This window comes from Amphimedon queenslandica, unplaced genomic scaffold, assembly GCF_000090795.2.
Source record: "Amphimedon queenslandica unplaced genomic scaffold, v1.1 AMPQUscaffold_13510, whole genome shotgun sequence".
Classification (NCBI taxonomy): domain Eukaryota; kingdom Metazoa; phylum Porifera; class Demospongiae; order Haplosclerida; family Niphatidae; genus Amphimedon; species Amphimedon queenslandica.
This window is the reverse complement of record NW_003546254.1, coordinates 454929-480102: the sequence shown is the minus strand read 5'-3', so window position 1 is coordinate 480102 and position 25174 is coordinate 454929. Positions and strand designations below refer to the sequence as shown.

The following is a 25174-nucleotide window of genomic DNA, read 5'->3' as shown; positions in this document are numbered from 1 at the left end:
GAAAGCAAGAATTCAAAGACCGTACTCTAAAGTCATGTATGGTTTAACACACATGCACCTGTGGAGTAGCTGAAGTGTAAAAAATGTAAAGAACGTACTCTACAAAGCCACTCCTTGATTATCAGTACATACACTAGTCACACTCAATTTAGTCCGTGAATGAGTACACAGAAAATGCTAATCAATTGTAGCAAAGTGAAGCTTTTATTAACTTAATTCATAGAACATAGAAACACTATGTACACATAACTTTTATAGTATAAACTAATTACAATGTCTTTACATTCTCATGCTTCCTAACAACACGAATGAATTGAATAATAAACACATGTACTTTACATTCAGTCATATACATGTACATGTACATATACATGTATACCGTATTTCCTTAAATAGAAGCCGCATTCGAATAAACGCCGGGGTAGCAATAGAATTAAACTATAAATACGCAACACCAGCCTAGGAGTGACTCAGTAGTCTAGTGGGCAATGCTTGAAGTTCCAGAAGTCAAAAGCTTGAGGCCGCGGGCTCGAATCCCGCTCTGGGCCAAAGTTTTTTTTTATTTTTTATATATTTTTTGGAGGTCCAAGTATCATTTTAGGAAATAGACGCCCGGGCTTTTATTTAAGGAAATACGGTATATGTCAGTAGTAATACATGCTCCCCACAATGGGAAGGGAGTAGCAATAACACCAACATGAATGCAACAAAATGCACAATATATACTGATTATCATTATCTTAAAGCTATGTACATGTACACCCACTTTAAGAAAACCTCCCTCCCACTATCTACCACATGCTAAGAGAAAATAAAAAATGGCAGAAGGACCCTTAAAAGCACCAGCTGGTACAGGTACTGCTATTGTGGGTGAAATCTTAAAAGAATTAGAGAAAAGATTCAGCAAAGGAAACAAACAAGAAGATGAGAAACAGAAAGAAAAGCCAAAGAGGAGTGACCCTGCAGACAGCTCCTCAAGGACATCAGTACATAAACAAGAGTTCCTGTGGGACAGTATAATACAATGGCTGGTCGCTGCCATATTTGGTCTCTCTCTACTTGATGTGTCTGCAAACTTCTTTCGTAATTACACGGTTTCCTGTCACGTTGAAACCGATCTACGCGATGAAGCAGCATATGTCAATAACTACTGCTACGGTAGTCTACCGAGATCAGAGTACTTCACTCTCTATGTCATTATACACGGGTTCCTAATAATAGGACCTCACATACTATGGAAGACAGTGTCCGACTCTTATATCAATTATTTCTTTGATCTTTGTAACGGGCTGGATAGACTGAGGGACCGGCTGACTGGTGATTATGATCCACGTAATTCCGATATCGTCTCGAGGCTCGTGAGCGAGTTTCAGACTCAAAGCTACATAGATATCTGGAAATGGAAGGTCCCGTTACTCTTCGGGAGTTACATATTAAAACTAGCAATACAGCTTCTAGTATCCACGGGATCCATTCTATTCTCTGCCGTATACTTTTACAACTTTCCTGAAGTATTTCCATGCCCTAAAAACCTTGATCCCAACTCCTACGGCTGGCACTTAAACACGACAGTCACTTGCGTCTTCCCATCGATCCATTTCATGGCACTCCTCCAATATGGGGACTTTATCCTACTAGGACTAATCATGCTAGTACTGGCATATGCATTCATATGGGTCATACAGTGTCATCCAAAGGAGCTCGGGCAGTCAAAGATAGCCGAGATATGTTCCCAGTCTTGTCTCATACCAAATGATTATACGTATACGTATGCTAAATTTATCAAACCGAGATACGACGCCATTAAGAATGACATGGACTTTCTGCTAATGATGCTGTTTCGGGCCAGCTCTGGTAAGGGGGCTACACTAAAAGAGATGCTGATTAAGGACATGATGGGGCAGCATTATAGCAAAGACGACGAACTCCTTCAGTTGTTTCTGGAGCAAAGGGATGAAGAGGAGGACGTGACCCAGTTATTTAAGCAAGCAAGATTCAGAGCCATCATTAAAACCATAGGAAAAGGTGGATCACCAAGATATGTAATAGAGAGCAAGCTTAAGCCAAAACTCGGACTAACTGATGATAAGGTAACATACAAATATAATTATTTAATATCCATGCATATACATGTATATGTACATGTACACTATACACTGTCACATACATTACACTTACAGTCTTTTCATTGGCTCCTGACTACAACTAAAGCATTAAATACACTGTAAACTCTCTCTATGCTATTCCTCAATTCATTAGGAAAAACCACCAAACGCAAAAGAAATATCAAGACTGGTTGAGAGTTCAGACAGAATAAAAGAGGGCATTGACAATTTCCTAGATAGTCTTTACAATGAAATTGATGAAGATATGGATGAAGCACACATCGTACCTCCTTCCTGCAATTGCTGTGAGTGTATAAACTGCTACAACCACGCATCTGATGAGAAGAAGCGGTTTACAAGAGAGCTACACAACTGGTGCAAGAAAGGAGGAAGGAGGGGACACCTCAGGAAAGTTTTAGAAGAGCACAATCTTAAGAGTCTTGCAGAGTATGAAAAGAATGCACACAGTCATACACACACACATATACATGTATATGTACATGTATAGATAGCATGCATAAAGCAATTGAGTACTGACTCAAAACAGGCTTATAGAAAATGTTCTCAATCTAGCTCAGTATCATTACATGATTATATGAACATGTACTGGATGTAAGTGTGACAGTCAGGGTTTCCTGGTAGAGTTCAACTCATGAGGTGTGCTGTGTAGAGCTTTGTAGAAACATGGTATTTTGTTGAAAATGGCTAGAAGAGAATTCTCTATTTTTATAATTTTTTTCTAATACATATACATGCTCTTGTGTTGTGTGAAAGTTTGAATGGATTCCAATCAAAATTGGGCATGGCATAACTGTAATTCTATGTGTAATTGTAATTGACCCAGGTCTGCAGTACATACATCATACATGCTTTACATTATAATTATTTTCAGAGAATGTATTGGCGAACCTGTTAGCAAGAAAGACCTGGAAAGTTTTCAAAATCGAGTGTACAGCTTTCTCCAGCTGGTAAAGCCTCACCAAGAAGGCAAAAAGAGATTACTAGCAATGGACATATCATTCGACGGGCTGGGATGCACTTACATACTGGAATGGGCAATAGAATCAGTAATAAGTCATTCTATTGTACATAAATAAAATAATTATTTCTATGTTCTATATGTATAGGTTTGCTCTATTAGTTTCAATTCCCATTTCCACAATAAGTCAGAGCCTATCAAAAATGACATGCTCTATAATCAAATTACGCTATTTCGTCTACCGCAGGACTTCTTCTCACTACCAGGAACGGATCAAACAAAGGTACACAACACAGTCAAAATAAGTACCATGCATTATACAACCAAGTACATTAGATTAATATTCATTTTATATACATGTACAGTACAAAATCAATCATTAATTCACTAACTTTCCTTCACTTGTTCTTGAAGCTTTTCGACTACTTGCAAAAGGTCTATTTTGATTCACCGGGACAGACGCCAATTCGAGACAGAAGGAGAGGAATCAATGATGAGGAAGACAGGTATATAAACTTCTTTACTGTTGGTCCTATGAAAGAAGATGCAAAGAGAGTTACAGGTAGAAAAACCAATGTATAGTACTTTGTACATATATAGAAATATTTATTATAAAACAATCCAATGCATAGTACTTATGTATATAGAAATATTTATTCTTAGTACATTATAGAAATATTTATTCTTAGTACATTATAGAAATATTTTATTATTATTATTAGTTAATTTGTTACTGGAGCGATTGCATAGAGGGTCTGACATAGCTGACAATTGTCTCATGCTGGCTATAAGACCATTGATGATTGGTGGTAACGCTGTTGCTCATAAATATGTGAAATACGTTCCATCATACAGGTAAATGTAGACCATAAATGCATAATATGCTATGTAAAAAGTTTGAACAAATGTGACCATAATTGACAAAAGGTATCTTATGGCGGATAGTGAAATTTGTGTTTGTAGCAAAAAAAATCCAGCCTCCTGAGCTTTATTTGTCATGAAATTTACTCCAGAGGATACAAAAAGTTACTATGTAACTTCCACAAACAATGCTTGTCTAACAGAGCACTCACAGGTTGATATTTTTCATTATGATGATGAATTTAATAATCCGCCATAAGGTACCTTTTGTCAATTATGGTCACAAATTATTGAGCATTAAAACATTATAATTGTGGCTCCATTGGGCTTCTTTTTAAAATGATGTGTACTTTACATGTTAATGTTCTTTTTAATAGCTTGTTCAGACGATATGGTACAGGAAAGCCCCGCCCAAAAAGATCAAGGACTACAATGTCCTTACAACCAATGACGAATGAAACAAGATTGAGGAGCCACTCCCATCGTCAAATGTCACTACAAGTAGATACCCAGCCTCTTCTCACGGCTTCACCTGAAGAAGACCCTCGAGAAGACCCTAATGAAGATATTGATGATATTATTGAAAAAGATGCTTTCCGTACTGTTGGATTTGATAAAGGGATAGTCTGTTATTGTGCCGGGGTGGAGTGTGTCTTTGAAATGATACTCTATGAGTACATAAAGAAGCAAGAAAGAGAACAAATTGTCTCGCAAATTTCTCTGTAGTTGGCTCGAGTTGGCCGCCATAATTGATTGTAATTATTGATATTTTATTTTTATTGATATAAGCCACGCCTAGCCTAAGTGAAGCTCCACCCAGCAACAATAGCCGGACTAAACCACGCCCATTTTATAACGTGTTCAATTTTGGTTTTGGATAGGATAGCTGATAATAGGGGAAGGTCAAGCCCCTAACTCACAAGCAAGCAAAGCGATCCTGTGCCTCCTTACCGAACTCCTATTACTCTCTGGCTCTTTATAAAATGGCTGCTGTTTTAAAGCCTGCCATGTCACGTTTCCTCCTTTTGTCTTTTCTTTTGTCAACTGTAGCCGCCCAAAGTATTGCTCCAGATGATGCTGACCCTACTTGTTCGGATATACCAATAAGAAATGTCACTTTTCCCAATGAAAAGATTCTACTGGACTCACAGAACTACAGGTCAGTTTTTCTTGTTGGAGCAGAAGGAGAAAATAGGACTTGGCTAACTATCGACTATGATGGAGGGGGAGTGGGTCGAACTGGTGCTGCTGGTTTTGTCGATTCTGTAAGATTATTATTATTCTTAGTTATATTATTGTTACTATTGTTGTTTACTCATTGTAGTGGTATGAAGGTAATCAAGGAGTACAGTGCTTGCATCGAATCAACGTTTGTGCTACTCTCATTCCTGGAGGAACATCTTCATTCCAGAGCAACTGGCTAATAACACAATACATTAATATTAGTGAACCTGGAATAAGCCAATTAAGAATTAATGTAACATTCTCATCAAATTTGGTGTGCTTAAACCAGCAGTGTCCCCAGCAGCAGACATTTGAAGTGCAGACATTTGAAACTAATGAACCAGATGAGATGGATAGAGGGAATATCAGTTATTATTCATATGCTGGTGTTCGTCTGATACACACTGCTGTTGAAGGAGCTACTACAGAATCTGAGTCATTTGCTGTGTCTAGTTCTGGTCTATATCTGGCTATATGGGACCAAGGATCTTGTACTGTCATTAATCGGATTGTGGTATTCTACAATGTATGTCCTTATCAAATATTGAATAAAGCTATTTATCCAGAGACAGTAGCTCCCCAAGGGGACTTCGATCCAGACAAAAATGTGGATGCTACTTGTATTGATAATGCCAGCCCTACATCATCAAATATTTTAAGTTTAAGGTGTAGGCTATTAGGAGTGTGGATTGGATCAGCTTCATGTCAATGTAATCCTGGATATGAAGCTAACGATACAGTTTGTGAAGGTATGTATGTACAAATGGCAAATGTGCTGTCTTTATGTGAATGATAATGCATGTCACATCTGTCATGCAATTTTAAAGGCATGTACAAGTAATGCTCTTTTGTTGACATAGAAAGTACATATATGCATATTGGGTCTCATGCTTATGGATGTGCTTTTTTCTTTTTAAATTTTTACTTTATGGCATCTCTCCCAATAAGAGCTATATAGTCATTTGTAAGAGTTCAAGTGTTGATCCAACTCATTCAACTGAAGGCTTGTGCTGCTATTATGTGTGACATGCGTACAATGGTATTTGTTAATATGCTATGAATAGGCCCTAGTGCTAAATATACATTTTGGTAGACCAATCTGACTATAAGAATGAGAGACTTAAGGACACCTAGGCTAGACCAAAAGCTGAAAATGGGATGTTTTAGGAGAGCTAGACCAAAAGCTGAAAAATGGGATATTTTAGGAGAGCTAGACCAAAAGCTGAAAAATGGGATATTTTAGGAGAGCTAGACCAAATATGGGGGACCAAAAATCTCCTAAACTCCCTCTAGATGTAGCAGTGTGAATAGCTCAGTATTCATATCAGGTGTGCATATGTGTCCCAGTTAGTGGTAGTGCAGCTGTGCCTGTGTGTGTATATGCATGACCACAAATCTGAGTATTCTATTATGAATGTGGGTGAGAGCTATTACAGTGTATAATTACACCAGTGGGTTTGTTAGCTTGAGTGTGGGTGGCACTGTCCTTATGATTATGTACCTATAACGTCTCTGCTTGGGGAAGTGTTTGTTATTTTTTCTTTAGTGTTGAAAGTGTTTGTGCTTTATATGCATGTACATCTAATCGATTAACCATTTCACGTAATTTTTATGACTTTTCTTTCCCTCCTTCTCTCTCTTTCTCTCTCAATAGCCTGTCCTACTGGTACATATAAAAAGAGCCCTGGTGACACTAGTTGTGATGATTGCCCTGATAATAGTGACTCATTAAACACTGGTTCAACCTCCTGTCAGTGCCTCCCTGGATACTATAGGGCAGCTCATGAAACTGATGATGTAGCATGTACTGGTAAGTTTGTGTCATATGTGAGTCAATTTTAGTTTCTGTGGGACTGTTCAAACAAGCAACAGTCTATAGTTGTTTGTTCTTATGTACAATGTACACATACATGTGTACATGTACATGTATAAAACCACATATGTGTCCATCTATTCATGTGTATAATTTTGTTTGTTTTTGTGTGGTCTCTGAGGCATTGGTACACAACACAAGCATATGGGTCTATACAAGTTGTATATTTTCTTGTGTTTTTGTTATAATGTGAGCATTGTGTGTTGTTTATGAACATTTGATACATAACGAGTCTTCATTATCTACTGTTAATGTCCTTTGCTTTTGTGTGGCCTTGTTGTTGTCGTGGTGGTCATGCACAGTTCTATTCAGTGAATACTTCCTTTCATACAGTTTATAGTATTGTATGTGTGTGTTTTTGTGTGAATATTGACATATTTGGTATTATTATGACACTTAATTTTAGACCACGCCTGATGTAAATATCACTTTGTTAGTCATACAGGCTCTTTAGCTCTCTCTCTCTGATCTCATTCTACATTTATGTATATTATATTAACTTCCTATGATTATTCAATTTTGATACTTGTAAACGATCCACAAGCTAATTACGCCAAAATATTGAAACTTGTAATCAAATTTATGTGCATGTAAATTCAATTTTTTTAAATGCTTCAAGACTAAACGTTTTTGTTACTGATACCCACTCATAGTACATGTACATGTACATATACATTGTATCTGTTAGTCTTATTGTGTGCCTGTAGTTTATGTTAATAATGGTATTTATTGTATGTTTTCATTTGAGCATTGGAACAAGTATGTGACCTGTTTTTCCTTAGTAATGCTGTCCCAGAGCTATATTTGTACATGTACAAATGTGTGTATGTGCATTGGAACAGAAGAAATCATGTGGGGAGTGATTTGTGTGCATGTGTACATGTACATCAGTAGTGTGGGTATGTTTTTCATTGCATCTAGTGATTTGTGTGTGGGGGGGCATAGCTAGTATAACCATACATTTTTTTACATAGTACACATATGTATGTACAATCTATGGGTACACCAATAATTGTAATAGTATTATATGATAGTTGTATTCTACACTGTGTTTCTGTGGGTTTCTCTTACATGTATGTTCAGTGACATATAGTGGACTAGCTTCAGTTAAGCTATCAGACAGTGTTATCACTGTGTGTGTTGTTTGGGTGCCAAGCTACACATAATTGTATACATTTCGGTTTATTTGGCATCCATTTAATACGAGCCTCTGTCTACATGTACATTCATAAATGATGTGGATCCCATGTACTGTGTTTTAGCTACTGGTTTAGCATGTATGGAAAGTCAGCCTATTACAATAGCATTCCCGTTATACTAGCATTGATTCTGTACATGTACATGCATGTCTGTGTACATAAAACAGCTAATAGCAATCAGTTTCCTTACCTGTATATAAGCAATCCTTAGTCGTCGGGACTGAATCTATAAATGAACAAGTAACTGCTTGATCTGTTGTTTGTGCTGTTAGCTAATAGGGAAAATATGTACATTGTGTGTCTATGTACACGAGTATGCATGTGTACTTGTATGTGTACTAATGTAATTTGGTTACTAATTGTTTCATATTATTTTCAGTAGCAACTAGAGCTGGGGGAGTTAGGTGTAGTTGCATATATTTTACATGTTGAGCAGCTGTCCCTCTCTATGATCTCTTACTCATCATAACATTCCTCAATTCACTCTAGGGACAAGAGATTGTAAACATGAGGCCATTTGTTCTTGTAGATTTCGTGTTATTGATAAAATTAATGTTAACAAGAGTGGATGCTCTTGATGCTAGTCGTGCCATTGGAAATCAATGCCTTTAGTTTAGTAAACAGCTTCTGTAATGTAATGGCACATTCTTGTACTCTCTACTGCCAGCTTTGTTTTTGTTGCATGTACTAGATTTATTCGTACCATTATTTAGTTCTTGAAAAATGTGCTATTTGCATGGAATTCACAGAAATTCTGCTAATCATTAATTAATGATGATTATGATGATGATTATTATAACTATACGTAGTACAATCTAACAAAAAGCAGTGTGGGAATTGTCTTACAGTAATTTCCTCCTCAAATTCTCGTCTCACGATAATAAAGTTGAAGCAATTGTTATTTTAATTTGGTGTCATGAGCTGAGTCATATCCCTCTGGTTCCAATCACATGTCTGCGATAGTTTTTTTGGCGAGGGTGTGAAAATGCTTAAAATAACATTGGCACTGCTACACCTTCCGTCATGAAGTGTGTGTTTGATTTTGCCAAAAAGGGTATACTACAGTTTACATAATGCTTGTGCTATGTTATGGATACTATTTTGTGTAACATCCACAAACATGTACTATACTGTGCATGACTGTTGTGAAAGACATATATCGTATTTCCTTAAATAAAAGTCCCGGCGTCTATTTCTCAAAATGATATTCAGACCTTGAAAAAAATTTAAAGAATAAAATAAAATTTGGGCCAACAGCATCAAACCAGTGTCCTCACACATGTGACTTCCGGAGCCTAAGAAAGTACATGTACACATGTATCTACAAGGCATCTATGTTATTTTAAGGCTAGATCTGCGTATTTATAGTTCAATTTTATTGCTACCCCAGCGTTTATTTGCATCTGGCTTTTATTTAAGGTTATACAGTACATACATAGTGCACCTATATATATATCTTTCTTTTCTCCTCTCTCTCTCTCTCTTCTTTCTGCAGCTCCTCCTGGCCCTCCAGTAAGTCTTAGAAACACTTCATTCAACTCCACTAGTATCAGCATTGCTTGGGATCCACCCGTCAGCAATGGGAGCCGCTCGGATATTAATTACCTTGTCAGCATAACAGACCAATCTAATGGGAATTCAATAGTTCCTCACACTACAAATACCACAATTTACAAGCGAGGGGGCCTTACCCCACTCACCACATACACGATAACCGTCACCTCAAGAAACGGCGTCTCTGATCAAGACCTCTCAAACGAAACAAACAGGCAAGTCTCGATTAACGTGACAACGATGTCTTCTCCACCCACAAGCCCTCAGTCACTCTCTTTACAAAGACCAACGCCATCTGGTCAATCTACTATACTAGGATGGAGCGAACCGCAGAATTCTTATGGTACCGTCATTCGTTATAATATATTTGTTAGTGAGTTTAATGATACCGATACTGCTACTGTTAGAGGGACTGTCAATGGGACCACGTTTCGTTATGATTTGAGTCAACTTGATCTTACATCTGGCTCTTATTTTGTGTGGGTAAGTACATGTATATTTTGACTCTTTCCTCGAAAATATTATTATTGATTTATTTATTTATTTGTTTGTTTGTTAGGTTCAAGCAGTGACAATACACGGTGAGAGTGACCTCTCCCCTCCCATTCAATACTTGCATGTAGAAGCACCGACACCGACAGGTACATGCATGTACATGTATATACATGTGAATACATTCACAATAGAACCAGTCAAAAAGTACATGTACCCTTTCAAAACAATCTACAATACAAAAGCATGTACACATACATGTACATGTACATGTACACAATTTCTTATTGACGTTGGATTTGTGTCTTAATGATGGATCATATATAAAATGGACTATTCCTCTATAAGCTCTATCGTATTATAGTGTATATTGTTGTACACATGAGTATATCCCTACGTACTACTAACTAATTTTCTACATGCGATTGTATTTATCATGGTAATGTCTTGTTTATTGTTTTTGCTGTTTATCTGAGTACCTGCAATATAAACAACAACCTACTTCCATCTTCACTAATAACATCGGTGATCATACTAGACAGATTAAATAGAGCAGCCTTCACTTTATTTTGTTATATTTTTTTTCTTTTTTTTTATATTTTAGATTCCAGTACTTCTTCTGATTTATTTCCAGTAGTAGCTGGAGCATCCATTGGTGTAGTCCTTGTCGTGATCATCGTGGTTGCTATAGTGATTTTACTCTTTGTCATTTGTTTTTACACCAAGTAAGAAATAAGACTTGTATCTTTGTCACATAATTATTTTGTTTTTTTTAATCTTTTTTATGATATTTAGTACTAGAAGAAAGAGCACATACAGTGAGTATGGATCACGTATGTTAAATATGTAAAGCATATGTGCATGTGCATGTACATGCATAATATACATGTACATGTACATGTACATGTATGTACTATATTAGGGACAGCATACATGTACATGTACAATACCTCATTGCCTGTAGTACATGTACATGTACATGTATGTACTATATTAGGGACAGCATACATGTACATGTACAATACCTCATTGCCTGTAGTACATGTACATGTAGTAGAGGCCGGGACTTTTTGATGTGTGGCTCATAATCGCCACATGTTTTGACTTGAGATTATATGCATATATGTATATGTACGTGTGTAATATTTGGTCTGTGGATTCCTTTAATTACATTTTGGGATGATTTGTGGCTGGAGTATGTCCCAATGTGTTCTCTGCTTACTTAGGTGTGGCTAATTCCGGCTACAACCATGATGAGAGTGACACAAATATCGAGCTAGGGACTCTCCCACCACCTAGTAATAATCCTAATCGAATGTACATCGACCCAAGAACATACGCATCCATGAATCACGCTATTGAGCAGAACAGAGTCAAGGAAATACCTCCAAAGGAGATTGCTAATTTGGAAGAGATCGGAGTTGGTAAGTGCATATAGTTCTGTCCATGGTAGTTGGGACAACCACCTCAACAACTGAGCCAACCAGTTCATCACTTAGACCAACCATCCAATTAATACTAATAACCATATATAAAGCATGATATTGTAGTCTACTAGTATGGTGTACATAAATGTAAAAGGAACAATATTAGTCTCCAACCACCTCTGATTTTTTTCCAGGCAGAATCCTATAAGTGAAGACTGACAGTCTTAGGTAGTGGGTACTTGCAATTCTCATTACATTTTCCAATACAGTCACATTGATCTCCTTATGCCTGTAATACACACTATATACATGAACAATGACAGTGTGTGCTGCATGGGAAATTTGCATAGCAATTTGTAACATACATGTACATGTATATAAACCTGTCCATTAAATGAAACTTGAGTAGCATAATGATACCTTTATTCATGTTAATGTGTATAGTCTGACAGCTTTTCATTGTTACATGCTACAATGGAATGTGGTATACTTCTCTTGGGTGGCAGGTGTATAACAAGGCATGTGACACTTGTAACTGTAGAATGCTCGGAATGAAATGCAATCCCTTGTTTTATCCAGTAGTTTATATTTACATGTATATCTAGAGGGAGTTTAGGAGATTTTTGGTCTCCTGTATTTGGCCTAGGTCTCCTAAAATCTCCCATTTTGAGCTTTTAGTCTCCTTAAAACTTATTTCTAGATCTATACTAGTAGCAGTGATTGTACATGATTTAAGACTGCTATTATGACATTATGTGAATGCATTGAGGTTTTTCTTAATTGAATAGGTGAGTTTGGTCTGGTCTATAAAGGCGTGTGGACCCTTAAGAACATCCCAGTAGCAGTCAAGACTCTAAGAGGTGGAGCTACTGATGAACAAAGGAGCAACTTCTTATTTGAAGCATCAGGTAAGGAAAGGAATTTAGGATGTACATGAACTTACATATAGACAGTATTGAGCTAGTATATTTAGCCAATTATGTGTACATGTACATGCGTGCATACTGGTACATAATAATATCATGTACTGTACATGCATGTATGTATAGTACTGTCTATATTAATATTGTAATAAACAATTAGTCAGTTATGCCTTGCCCTTGTTCATAGTACTCTAATTAAATATTTTTGTGGTGCATACATACACGTATACACACATGTATGTGACTTTGTGTGTGTGTTTATTGTTTTTGCTGGTCTTCCACAATATTTGTAGCGTGTGGCTACTTGTCATCACTATGCTCTAGTGATTAGAAGCAGCACATGATCTTTGTACTACATAGCATAGGAGTAAAATCATGCTATAGAGTTGTAGTTTGTAGTTATTTTGTGGTATGTATTTAATTATTAAGCTGTTTGTTTGTTGCTTTGTACTTGTCCTTTGCTCATTCCTGCTGCATTAATTACTAGCAGCTAGGTTACTCCAAAGATAAAAAATCTAATCAAGCATCATCTAATGTAATCATAGTTTTAATAATTGTGTGTACAACAAGTAGCCACAGTACTATCAATATAATAATCTTGTAACTTGAGAGTGACACAAAGGCATTGAGTTGTAGTGGAGGAGTGAGACGTTGTCAGCTATTGGGAAATAATGCTTTAGTATCCAGGGAATATTAATTTGTTTGATATTAGGGTTTAGTTTATAGTCAGGGTTTCTGCTAAGTGAGCTAAAAGCATGCTTATATGGAGCAACTTTAAATTTTTCTATATCCACATTATGAGAACATGTGCACCTATACATGTATATGTATCAGAAAAAATTTTTATATGGAAGATTCTCTCCTTTTTAATTTTGGGAAAATTTACACCGAGACCGTGTACTATAGTACAGGGACTTTTACCCAATTTTGGAGCAACTTCAAAAATTTTTTAAAAATCTAAATTTGATCGGAATCAGCTCAAACTTTCTACACAACATACGAACATATCAGAAAATTTAATAAAAATTCTACCTTTGCCATGTTTGATGAAATGTGACAAATCCAGTATGGTATTTTTTTGTCAAATTTTTGAGCAACTTCAAAAAAACCAGCTGATAAGAAGCTAAGCACTGTGTCAAAATCCTGTGGGAAACCCTGGGCTTATCTTGTGTGTGCTGGGGCATGCTTCTCATGGAAGAACATTGTTTTACACACCTTGATTATTGTCTTTGATAACAAGCAGCTCATATTGTCATTTTTTTCTCTCTCTCCCTCCCTCTCTCTCCCCCCTCTCTCTCTCCCTTTTCTCTTGTAGTGATGGGACAGTTCCATCATGATAATGTTGTTGTACTTTATGGTGTCATTAGTCGTATTGATCCAGTTATGATTGTAATGGAATACCTGCAGAACGGATCATTGGATCGATACCTTCAGGTAAGTACTACATTACAGTTTCAATAGTATATACATGTATGTTTAATGATAGTATGTAATTATGATCGTAGCAGTATAAATTTATGTTTTATATTATCAGTAGTATTATTTATGCTTTTTTATTAGAAAAATTTGGATAAGATTAGTCATGAAAGGCTATCGAAAATGTCGTACGGAGTAGCAAAAGGAATGAAATACCTTTCTTCAATCGGATTCGTACACAGAGTGAGTCTTTTAAACACACGCGCATTCACACGTACAGGGAATAGAGTAACTTAATTTATGTAATACATTTACAAAATTTTACTTCATCTTTGAATTTTTTTTTTTCGCAGGATTTGGCTGCTCGTAATATTTTGGTTGCTAACGATGAGACGTGTAAAGTAGCTGACTTTGGTCTGGCAAGGGAAATGGTTGAGAATGAGTATGATGTCCAGAAGGTGAGGCTATACTCAGAGCTCTAGTAGTAGAGTTGTCTTCTTTGAAGCATAAAATGTCCTTAAATTTGATAGCAGGCCAATATGCAGTTGAATGAATTTTTTTAATTATGTGTATTAGTATTTTTTAATGTAAGCAAGTCTGAATGTACATTTACATACATTTATTTACATGTACATTTGTGCATTTATTATTACACAAAATTACATTGCCATTTTGTTTAATGTACATGTATGTACTAGGCTGTAAAATAACGTTGCTTAAATTAATTTTTTTTTGCTGTAAAAATGGGCAACTTTAAAACCCATAAAAATCCAATTTTTATTAGAATTGGCTTTAAAAATGTATCAGAAAAAAATTGATAATTCTTTCAGTGACTCATACACTGTACATACATTATATAGGGTGGGAGGATCCCTGTACGCTGGACTGCCCCTGAGGCTATATCTCATCGAAGCTTCACTACAGCGAGTGATGTATGGAGCTATGGTGTGCTCCTATGGGAGACATTCTCATTTGGGGAAACACCATATGATGGATGGGACAACGCAACAATATTTCAAAGACTAGAAAATGGAGAAAGACTTCACCCACCGAGAGTACGTCCACTACATGTACCATAGTTCTGCCTATGGTGGTTGGGGGTGGTTGGGCAACAAATGAACAATCAGTTCATCACTTAGACCAACCATGCAATTAATACTAATAGCCATGCATAAAGCATGATATTGTAGTCTACTAGTATGCTGTATGTTAATTTAAAAGGAACAATATTAGTCTACAACCACCTCTAATTTTTTCTAGGCAGAACCCTGCATGTACACATACTTATTTGGGGGTTACATGCAACAATTATTATTATTATTAATTTTTTACATTGAGTAGGGATGTCCTGATGATCTCTACAAGATAATGCAAGCCTGTTGGAACATTGAGCGTTCAGAGAGACCCACTTTTGAAAACATTGTCGAATGCTTTGAAGTCATACTTTTTGGGTAAGCAGAAACGCTAAGTTTTGCTACTTGATTTTGAATAGAAATTTCTTCATCAAAGCAGAGCATGAAAATTAGTATTTTTAGCTTATAAATATTATCTGTTTTTGTTTGTATTTTTTTGTAGAAAACCAAAGCCAAAACCTAAGCCAGCTCATCTTCAGTCTCCTAACAGGCCTATTCCTCCTACTACTTCAAACTCTTCTGCTCCTAATGGAAACAATAAAGCTGCTGACTCAATAGACGAATTATTAGGCTCAATTGGGATGACGAGATACATAGATATATTTCATGCAAAAGGCTTATACAACGTAGCAGATTGCTTTGGGCTGAGTGAAGACGACCTCCAAAGGATGGGAGTGACATTAAGTGGACACCAGTATAAGATTGTTAAGAACATTCATTTGAAAGAGGAAGAACTGGGAAGAGTGTCCCCTGATTTTATCTAACAACTTTTTCTTGCTTTCTTTATTTCTTTCTTTCTCACTTTGTAACTCATTAAGATTTTTGTGTTACACATTAATTGTTTTGGTGAAATATTGAATACATTAATTGTTTTCGTTTACTATTATTTTGGTATTGTTTCGCAATAATATTAATTACTAATAATTATTACTGATTGTGTCTCAAGACGAAAAAAGCAACATTGCATTTTCAAGCAGTGGTTTAAAATATTTAAAAAATTAAAGAATTAAACAAAAATAAAAATGGTCAATTTTTACCAAAATTTAAAGCGAAGGATTTCCTCAATTTTATTACATTTTCTGATACATATTGATGTCCTTATGCTGTGTAGAAAGTTTGAGCTGATTCCGACTTCAATTTTTCAAGTTATGGCAATTTTTTTAAAATGCTAAAATTCTGAAAAATACCCAAGGCTATAGCCCATTTAAATCGGGTCATCACCCTCAAATCTCATTGAAAAAGATATGGTAACTTACACAAAAGAACATAATAATAATATATTAGCCTAATAATAAAATAACACAAGAACTAAACGCATAGTACAATAGTAATAATAATAATAATATGATAATAATAATAATAGTGGGTATATGATAGTTTAAATAGAAAGCCTTGCATCAGAGATGATACGAGACATGTCCTCCAGACAGGGCTGGGATGGTGGGCTGGAATATGAGGAACGAGAACCTCTCAAGCACCTTATTGTGGACTTAATAAGGGAGAAAGAAATCTCACATCTTAAGAAGTAAAGGAGCGTGTTGTACTGCTTCCCTAGTCTCTCAGCATGCAGTAAGGCTAAACGTTTGATGAAGGCACCAGCAATTGGTGCAAAGCCACCTACAGCTGAGAAGACCAGGGGAGCAATGGTTTTTTCCAAAAAATGGCTCCAAAATCACCTCAAATTTTTATTACATTTTTTGATACATATTGATGTCCTTATGCTGTGTAGAAAGTTTGAGCTGATTCCGACTTCAATTTTTCAAATTACGGCCATTAGAAATCGTCAAAAATCTAAAAAATACCCAAGGCTATAGCCCATGGTTTTTTCTAAAAAATGGCTTCGAAATCACTTCAAATTTTTATTACATTTTCTGATACATATTGATGTTCTTATGCTGTGTAGAAAGTTTGAGGTGATTCTGACTTCAATTTTTCAAATTACGGCCATTTTAAGAAAACATCAAAAATCTAAAAAATACCCAAGGCTATAGCCCATGGTTTTTTCCAAAAAATGGCTTCAAAATCACCTCAAATTTTTATTACATTTTCTGATACATATTGATGTTCTTATGCTGTGTAGAAAGTTTGAGCTGGTTCCGACTTCAATTTTTCAAGTTACGGCCATTTTTTAAAATGCTAAAATTCTGAAATGCCCATGGTTTTTTCCAAAAAATGGCTCCAAAATCACCTCAAATTTTTATTACATTTTCTGATACATATTGATGTCCTTATGCTGTGTAGAAAGTTTGAGGTGATTCTGATTTCAATTTTTAAAGTTACAACCATTTTAAGAATTGAGAGGATTGCTATGATCCATGGTTGAATATTGTGCTGCAACAAGACATCTATATTATAGATACACATAATAATATATCCAATATACCAGTAGGTCCAATTCCAAATTCAGTACTGATTTCACATTCAGATACATCATTATGATAATATAACACACGTACATGCTTTTAAATGATTCACTTTCTTAGACTTTGTGGAAGCATCAGGAAAATACAATAAAAATTTATAAGCTATTTCAATGAAATACATGTACATTGTACACCCATATAGTGTGTACTCAAAAGTATAATATAAATTAAAGACAGCACATAAATCACTAAAAATCCCACAATTTATTATTTACATTTTAGAGTTCAGCCTTCACTTTAGCAGCTTTAGGAGTGTATCCAATATGAAGGAGTCCGTCTTTAAAGACACTCAATGCTTTATTGGTATGCCATTCAGTTGAATTATAACCCATTATACCAATACGCCACACCTAACAATAATTAGTAATAAGAATAATATTATTATTCTTATTCAAGAATCTTTTCTATTATTTCTTACTTTGCCTACTAGAGGAGGTAGAGCAGCACCAAACTCAACTTTATGCCTATAAAAAATAACTTGTCAAATGCCAATATATAAAAAACCTTCAATACATCCAGCCAAATTTTGCGTTTTAATAAAAAAATCCAGTACAATTACAGAAGCATAGTGTCAAAATTTGCTCAAGCAAATTTAAACAATTTTTAATATATCAAAATACACTGCACAAAATAATTTAACTGAATATGTCATTTTAGATTACCCGTCGTGTACTAACTCACTTCTCCATGCAATATGCATTGAGGCTGCCAGGGGACTCCACCCCTTCAGGTATACATATAGCAGTTACTGTTGGTAGACGGTATGCCTAAAAAATAAATAATAATATAAATATATAATTTAAAGGACCTATACAGACACAGGGAACAGAGTTTCCCACAGGATTTTTTTTGCATAGTGCTCATGAGTCATGAAGCTTCTTGTCAGTGATCGTAAAACTCTTTATTTTGACAAAAATCACAAAGAGAAAAGTTTTCATTTTTATAATTTTTTTCAGATACACATACATGTCCTTATGTTGCGTATCATTTGTGAGCTGATTCTGATCAATTTTTAATTGTTATGAATTTTTAAAAGTTGATCCAAATGCCATGTGCCATAAACTAGCTGCTCATCAAGTGTGCTGTTTAGCTCACTTAGCACACTTCGTGAAAAACCCTGTACAAACTACCATAGTGCATACACATTCATCTAGTAAACATGCAATGCATTTGCCATAAAACACTAACAGGATCTTTGATGAAAAGTTCCAGTCCTAACTCCTCAATCCCATTGCATAGTCTCTTGGTATTTTCAGAGTGCCTCTTCCACATTTGCTCTAGTCCCTATAAGGCAATGATGCAGACACTATTATTGATATAGCTCATACCTCAGCAGCTATCATTGAGAGAGCTTCCCTCAGTGATAACAGCAGCGTTGAACTGTAAGTGTGATGATACCTTCAATAGAAAAATAAAAAGTATACTACTTTGGCTAAATATTTGTGAGTAAAAAGACTTAGAATTTACTCCCCAGAGATGGTTATTGCAGAGTATGCATAAAATTCATTAGCTGCTTACTTCTTGGCTACACCATCTACTCCCCACTGCACCATATTCTTATTGACATCAAATACATAAGACTGGACTTTAGTCTTGCGGGATGCTATCTTCTCTCTAAACATATTAATAGTAATTTTAAAATGATACCACATGCAATTTCACATATTAAAAAGATTACACAAGAAATATTAAAATTTATACGCCTTAGGCTTAGTTTGAACAATTTGTAAAAGTGCTAACTTTCACAAATTCAGTACTGTAAAACAATTTTTGTCAGTGTTAAAATTTTTTGTCAAATGTTAAATTTTTTTGTCAATGTTAAAATTTTTTGTTGATGTTAAAATTTTTTGTTGATGTTACCTGGCACGAGATGAGAATGATATTGGTGCTAGTCCTGTCTGACAACTGATGGCTTTCTGTGTTGCACTATACACTACATCAACCTCTATTATACATTAATGATACAATAATACATAATGTTCAACATGTATACCCCATCTGTCCATAAAGAAAGGAGCTGCTCCTAGTGATGCTACAGTGTCCACTACTAACAAGCAATTATTCCTAAAGAGAAGTATTTTATAGGTACATTTAATGTACAATTCAAAATGCATTCATGTATAGTAACTGTATAAGTACATCTTAAAATAAAAGGTGTAAAGCAATGCCATTATATAGACTAACTGGTGACATATAGATCCTAGTTTCTCCACTGGTTGCAGTAAACCAGTTGATGATTCACTCTGTGCTACGTATAATACGTGAGGTTTGTGTTCTTTAAGAGCCTATTATTCATTATTGTCAGTTTCATTAATCAGCATTACAATTATGTACCTTTTCAACTTCATCTGATGAAAAAGGCACACCAGGAGGATGCTCCAATTTTGTAACAATTGCTCCTAGAAAAGACAAACAATGAAGCCTTGCCTACTTCAGTTCCCTAAACTTCCCCCCCACTCTTTTTCTGCTGCTGTCAGTCACACTAACCCCCTTGTCATCATGCTTGATGTTCACCCAAAGCTTTATAGGTGGGGCAATGTATTGATTCTCTCTCTTTCTCTCCTCCTCCCTTCCCCTCCATTCCTTAGTCTCGCTAGCCAGACCATTCCCCAGCCTACAGTCACCCGGCTATCCACCCCAATGACTGCAGGCGGGAAGGGTCTGGCTTGCGAGACTATCTGTTGCTATCTCCTCACTGACCACATCTCTCTCCCACTTCAGCAGCGATCCCTCCCCAGCAGCCATTAGTAAGACTCATCAGTCTGTCCTTAGGCTCAAGGAGATTAGTCAAAGCAGTTTCCATCCCAGCCATACCAGAAGCATTGACAGCATAAGTTAACTCGTTCTTAGTCTGGAAGAGATACCTGAGGCCTTCCTGAACTTCTTTCATTAGATCAACCATAGGAGGATTGAATATACCAAAGGTCTGCAGTGAAGAAGCATGACAAACTCTGGGAGCTGTATTGGTAGGGCCAGGACCAAATAAAGTGATTTCTTCGTGATGAAGTGGATTGAGAATACTGCTCGGTGGTGGAACGTCCATTCTTTTGAGAACACGTGAACAATGGATACCCCTCCCTCCAATGAGTGGTAGAAAAGCTCTTGAGAGTTGCTGCAAGCGCATCAATAGACTTTACAGCACACTACTACTACTACAGCAAGAGAGAGCTGCAGCCACAAGAACAAGGGGCAGTAGAGCAAAGCCTGATTCTGCCTGAAGTCTGCAAACTGCAATGGTTTGCTATTCAGCGAATGAATTTGATAGTGCTACGCCCACGCTAAACACGCCTTAGTCTAATCCTACCCTTACCATTTTTGGTTCCCATCAATGACAAAATGGCGTCCAGTTCAGGTAAACGAGCCCTGGGTACTGATGGCAGTGATTTCAGTCACAGGGAGAGAGTCGCATCTCGCTACCAGAGGAGCCCACAGCTGAAGAAAGTCTTGCAAAGACTCATTGTTATCCAGGTCTTTTGCTGGGCCTTCACTGTCACGGTAGCACTCGTTACATGGGACATCCCCTCTCTACTGGCAGTTCTTGGATACTGTATCAGTATCCCTGCCGGATGGACCTCGCTACAAAGGAACAACATAACCCTCATCAACATTTATGGGGTCTCTTCCTCTCTACTGGGTATCTTCCCCATGGGATTTACACTGTACTGTTACTTGTGGACAGGTGGCATTGCCTCTCACCACGTTCTGAGGCTAATTGAAGCATTCCTCATTATTGGAGTAAATCTCACTGCCTCGTACTTTGCTAAGGAGTTGATGCAGTTGTGGGGAGGTATCCCGTCATCTTCGAAATCTAATACCAAAAGAAAATGACCACAAAATCACACTTTTTATTATTTTTGTTAAAATTAAAACAATACATTCTAAAAAACCTTTTCTCTTCTCGATTACAACAATGTAATAATATAATGAATAAGCACAATGATGGAAGGCGCCCTATGTGAATACATGAGTGGATTGATGATTACATAGTTAATATAGACTTATGTCCTTGGCTTAGAAGGCTGTTGAGACTGGGAGTTTAAGATTGCTTGTGTCCACAATGATGCCCAAAAATATGCAATCGTCTTTAATGTAGCCATCTTTCAGCTGTTCTAGCCTGTCAAGTAAAATAGAAGATAGAGAAACAAATAATAAACTTTAAATATTTCAAAACACCTTGCAAATATTATAAAGAGTGCCCATTTACAAATAATTCACCAGTTTACCAAACCATGTGAAACAACCAATGCAATATAAAGCTACCTGCAAAAACGAGGACAACCAGAGGCTATGTTCATTTCTCTCTTGACAGGTCTCTGAAATGAACTAGACTGAGGATCAGGCCTAAACTGATCAACTATATTTCTCTTTCCAGGAGTCTGATTCAGAAGAACTAGGGTGACTTTCTGCTCGAAAGGCCATGGAAGAAGAGCATCATAAGGACCTCTCATGACCACAAAGAAGAGACTCAGATGGGTCCCCTTCCCTAGCCCGTCTCCGTTCAAATAAACACGAGCACACATCTTGTATCCCTGCTTGCTCGTGTAGAAAGGAACAGAGTAGAGCGAGAGAGTAGTACCATCAATTGCCTCTTGTTTGTGCTGCGAGAAGTTGTCAATCCTCCAAAGCATCGTCCCATTATATGAAGCTCTCTCCACAAACTGTAGTCGCATGTCGGTTTCCATGCTATTGGAGATGCACTGTGTTACAGTGGTGTCTAATTCTGATACTTTACTATAAAGCTGATCGACTTGTTGAAGCAAGTGTGACGAAGGAACGGAGTGTCCACCACCATGATGGCTATGGGAGAAAAAGTTAGTCTTGTCACTGTATTGTAGTCTCGCGACTTTTTCCTCTAAAGCATTCACCTTTAATATCAACCTGTGGAGAAGAGATTACCACTTTATAAATATTAGTTAATAGTTAAAAATATGCAGACGTGAGGTGTAATAATAATTATCAATAATATGTCACAGGGTTATCAATTAAATTTCAGAGGAAAAGTGGCCAAACATAGTGCAAATGGTAAGTGTACTTTTATCAAAATTAATACGTATAGCTTAAAATTTTCGTGGAATGTAAATTTCGTGGTTTTCATGGTTATGGGCTGACCACGAAATTTAAACCCACGAAATCATTGAAATGTCATCCCCTTATAGGCTATGTAAACTGTCAACCATGAAAATTAAACCATGAATTGGCCCACTAGGAGCAAACCACGAAAATATCGACCCACGAAAATATCAAGCTATACGGTAGCAAGAAAAAACTCTCAATTTATATGTAATTCTATTTTCCACATTTCTGATCACTAACACATATTGTTACATTTATGTGATGTACATGTAGCAATTTTAGGATTAAAATTGGATTTTTAAAGTTGCTTCAAACTTGTAATAGTAATCCAGTTGTAGTATACTACGATCCAAATTAGAGCAGATTTTTCCTCATGCTTCCTTACCTATCAGTTTCAGAAGATCCTTTGGCTCTCTCAATATCACTTTCCAATGACTTCAGCTTTCGATCAAGTGCTACACTCTTTGTTTCTATAATACTCATCCTACCTATCAGTTCTTCAGCTCTTTTCTTAGTCTCGGTAGCTTCCCTTTTACATGCTACGGTGGTGTCAACATGGAGGCGAGTATGGAAAACCTTCTTAGTTTTCATATGATGCTCGATCTCTTTTCTGGGATGCTACAAGTACATGTAAGTAGCAATTGAATGATAAAGAGAGGAGAGACGTACTTTAAATGGACAGCCTAGTGGGAAATAGGGACATTCTACTATTTCAAGTGGGCAGTCACCAGTTTTCATGTCTAGATGTTGTTGTAGCTACATATGGACACACACAGAAGTAAGTGGTACTTGCCCCATTATGATGAAAGTTAAGTTACCTCTGATAGTAAATATTTCTTTTCATTGCAGCTATTTGGGCATGATCTTAAATATTTTGGGCAAACCCTCTGGATATGTGCCTAATAGTGGAACACCCATCATCAGCATATGCTTGTATATAATAATCACACACACACACCTCAAGCTGTTCCACGGGTACTTTACTCAGACAATGTTCACACACTGAGGGTCTCATGGGGCATTCATTTCGTTCATGGTTTTCTAGCTTAGCGCATGGAACTAGCTGACCACATTGAGTACATTGTATTTCTCTATACCTACAATCTAAAAGATGGGCCTGTATGTGTGCGTGCACAATAAATTATTATGTTGATAATAAAATAATAATGATTTTATAACAGATAAGTATAAATAAATAAGCAACAAAATGAGCAATAGTCTGTAATAGATAATATTAGTACCTCTAGTTTCTTCAATTCTCCAGTCCAGTCACATCCCAAGTCTCTATGATCACAATAGACTAGGAGTCCAAGGATCTCTCTCTTGCATGCATTGTCAGGGAAGGTCTATAATGAGATCAAAGACAGAGTCTATACAAACATGGTAATGTGTGTTATTCACATTTCTGGTAGGGGGGTTCCCAGGGGAATCCCCTTCCCTACCCACACACAACTAACATCAGCAGAATCATATTAATTATTACTTTTAAAATGGAATTTTATTACACAACATACATCCTCTCTTGATATTGGTTCTTGATCTACCGGACACAATGGCTGAGACTCTCGGAAAATCGGCTCGACACATTCTTTACAAAACAGGTGGCCACATTCGGTTTGCATCGGTACACGAAGAGCGAGAGAGCAAATACGACACTGGTGACGTCTTTGTAGTTCTTGTAAGAAAGTAGCTTTGTAACCTGGCATTGAGCTTAGTATTATATTATTTGATTGTTTTGAAGTCGAAAAGGTGAGGAAAAGGCGGATCCAAAATTAAAATGGCTATCACTACAGTACTGTGTAAGACTATTCTAAAATTACGGAGTTTCTACGTTATTCTAGTTTTGCTAATGTAGTCTTAATACGCACAAGTTTTTGCAGAAGAAAAAGTCAGTGCGAGTGAGGTATCCTACACAAAAAGAACTATAATAGGGTATATATTATGTTTGGGACTTACTCCAAATAATCCCAGCGATCGAGACCAGTTGAAGCAATAACTAGGTTTTATAAAAACCTAGTTAGAAGTAGTACACATGTTGCTATAAGAAACTGCCAAAGAAGAGAGAGAGAAAAAACAAGAGTGATAATCTATGGTTTGGTAACAGGAGACAATAAAAGCTGACCTAGCGCAATTTATGGGGCGTGGAGGGCCTGGAGGCAGCGCTGAGACTCGCATGCATGATACCATGCATGGCACCATCATAGGTACTACAATGGTACCATGATTAGATCTACCATCAATCCTGAGATTCAGAGTGTCTGCTGCCTACCATGTAGAATATCCCAGATCCAACATAGCTTTCAATAAATTGAACATTTAGATCTAGATGTCAGATTATAAAAATAGCTACACTAAATCTAGCTGCACTCATGAGGCATCCTTGCATCTTCAGTAAACAAAATTAAACACATAAGATCTCCATGCTATTGTTTTATCATACTTGCACCATTTTATTGATTGCACATCTAATTTTAACACTTTATAACAATTTT

The 25174-nt window shown here is 36.5% G+C and overlaps 5 protein-coding genes across 7 annotated transcripts; 3 read left to right on the top strand and 2 right to left on the bottom strand.

Moving 5' to 3' along the window:
- The first annotated feature begins 644 nt into the window (after nucleotides 1-644).
- On the top strand, nucleotides 645-4718 carry LOC109590802 (uncharacterized). Its single transcript, XM_020006679.1, has 7 exons — nucleotides 645-2090; nucleotides 2260-2552; nucleotides 2998-3172; nucleotides 3233-3367; nucleotides 3499-3646; nucleotides 3807-3939; nucleotides 4323-4718. Exons 1-7 carry the CDS (start codon nucleotides 819-821, stop codon nucleotides 4669-4671), a joined length of 2505 nt encoding a protein of 834 aa, XP_019862238.1. The 5' UTR covers nucleotides 645-818; the 3' UTR covers nucleotides 4672-4718.
- A 125-nt stretch (nucleotides 4719-4843) lies between these two features.
- LOC100631643 (ephrin type-B receptor 1-B-like) lies at nucleotides 4844-16038 on the top strand. Of its 2 annotated transcripts, none has more exons than XM_020006674.1 (15): nucleotides 4844-5210; nucleotides 5270-5918; nucleotides 6824-6979; nucleotides 9737-10278; nucleotides 10355-10436; nucleotides 10892-11012; nucleotides 11083-11105; nucleotides 11514-11711; nucleotides 12503-12622; nucleotides 13953-14071; nucleotides 14198-14296; nucleotides 14407-14511; nucleotides 14914-15108; nucleotides 15395-15504; nucleotides 15629-16038. In XM_020006674.1, the coding sequence occupies exons 1-15, from the start codon at nucleotides 4929-4931 to the stop codon at nucleotides 15948-15950; spliced, it is 3123 nt and encodes a 1040-aa protein (XP_019862233.1). In that variant the 5' UTR covers nucleotides 4844-4928; the 3' UTR covers nucleotides 15951-16038. The 2 variants fall into 2 exon arrangements, with proteins under 2 accessions (XP_019862233.1, XP_019862227.1); XM_020006668.1 differs by having other exon boundaries at nucleotides 11083-11120.
- Nucleotides 16039-17725: 1687 nt separating this feature from the next.
- Nucleotides 17726-21008, bottom strand: LOC100631517 (serine--pyruvate aminotransferase-like). Of its 2 annotated transcripts, none has more exons than XM_020006654.1 (11): nucleotides 20920-21008; nucleotides 19944-20008; nucleotides 19794-19894; nucleotides 19603-19673; nucleotides 19470-19554; nucleotides 19128-19223; nucleotides 18938-19007; nucleotides 18798-18893; nucleotides 18291-18376; nucleotides 18028-18073; nucleotides 17726-17959 (listed from the first exon to the last, which is right to left on the bottom strand). In XM_020006654.1, the coding sequence occupies exons 1-11, from the start codon at nucleotides 20933-20935 to the stop codon at nucleotides 17828-17830; spliced, it is 864 nt and encodes a 287-aa protein (XP_019862213.1). In that variant the 5' UTR covers nucleotides 20936-21008; the 3' UTR covers nucleotides 17726-17827. The 2 variants fall into 2 exon arrangements, with proteins under 2 accessions (XP_019862213.1, XP_003383546.2); XM_003383498.3 differs by lacking the exon at nucleotides 20920-21008 and adding an exon at nucleotides 20310-20863.
- Nucleotides 20926-21517, top strand: LOC105316441 (protein jagunal homolog 1-like). The gene has a single exon (XM_011411329.2). It carries the CDS (start codon nucleotides 20946-20948, stop codon nucleotides 21435-21437), a length of 492 nt encoding a protein of 163 aa, XP_011409631.1. The 5' UTR covers nucleotides 20926-20945; the 3' UTR covers nucleotides 21438-21517.
- LOC100631387 (TNF receptor-associated factor 3-like) lies at nucleotides 21461-24801 on the bottom strand. The gene is made up of 9 exons (XM_003383497.3): nucleotides 24639-24801; nucleotides 24197-24590; nucleotides 23924-24028; nucleotides 23641-23799; nucleotides 23501-23581; nucleotides 23352-23438; nucleotides 23068-23300; nucleotides 21870-22487; nucleotides 21461-21723 (listed from the first exon to the last, which is right to left on the bottom strand). Exons 2-9 carry the CDS (start codon nucleotides 24386-24388, stop codon nucleotides 21621-21623), a joined length of 1578 nt encoding a protein of 525 aa, XP_003383545.3. The 5' UTR covers nucleotides 24389-24590; nucleotides 24639-24801; the 3' UTR covers nucleotides 21461-21620.
- Between the last annotated feature and the right edge of the window lie 373 nt (nucleotides 24802-25174).

Excerpts from the sequence above, each read along its gene's own strand:
- LOC109590802 (XM_020006679.1), top strand. The coding sequence starts at position 819 with ATGGCAGAAGGACCCTTAAAAGCACCAGCTGGTACAGGTACTGCTATT. Across the intron at positions 2,553-2,997 it reads AATCTTAAGAGTCTTGCAGA|AGAATGTATTGGCGAACCTG; the intron begins GTATGAAAAGAA and ends AATTATTTTCAG. Across the intron at positions 3,647-3,806 it reads AGATGCAAAGAGAGTTACAG|TTAATTTGTTACTGGAGCGA; the intron begins GTAGAAAAACCA and ends TATTATTATTAG.
- LOC100631643 (XM_020006668.1), top strand. The coding sequence starts at position 4,929 with ATGGCTGCTGTTTTAAAGCCTGCCATGTCACGTTTCCTCCTTTTGTCT. Across the intron at positions 6,980-9,736 it reads TGATGATGTAGCATGTACTG|CTCCTCCTGGCCCTCCAGTA; the intron begins GTAAGTTTGTGT and ends TTCTTTCTGCAG. Across the intron at positions 14,297-14,406 it reads CAATCGGATTCGTACACAGA|GATTTGGCTGCTCGTAATAT; the intron begins GTGAGTCTTTTA and ends TTTTTTTCGCAG.
- LOC100631517 (XM_003383498.3), bottom strand. The coding sequence starts at position 20,733 with ATGCGCTTGCAGCAACTCTCAAGAGCTTTTCTACCACTCATTGGAGGG. Across the intron at positions 19,895-19,943 it reads CATCAGATGAAGTTGAAAAG|GCTCTTAAAGAACACAAACC; the intron begins GTACATAATTGT and ends AATGAATAATAG. Across the intron at positions 18,377-18,797 it reads AACTTTTCATCAAAGATCCT|GCATACCGTCTACCAACAGT; the intron begins GTTAGTGTTTTA and ends TTTATTTTTTAG.
- LOC105316441 (XM_011411329.2), top strand. The coding sequence starts at position 20,946 with ATGGCGTCCAGTTCAGGTAAACGAGCCCTGGGTACTGATGGCAGTGAT.
- LOC100631387 (XM_003383497.3), bottom strand. The coding sequence starts at position 24,388 with ATGCCAGGTTACAAAGCTACTTTCTTACAAGAACTACAAAGACGTCAC. Across the intron at positions 23,800-23,923 it reads GAGAATTGAAGAAACTAGAG|GCCCATCTTTTAGATTGTAG; the intron begins GTACTAATATTA and ends GCACACATACAG. Across the intron at positions 21,724-21,869 it reads GGTTGTCCTCGTTTTTGCAG|GCTAGAACAGCTGAAAGATG; the intron begins GTAGCTTTATAT and ends TTTACTTGACAG.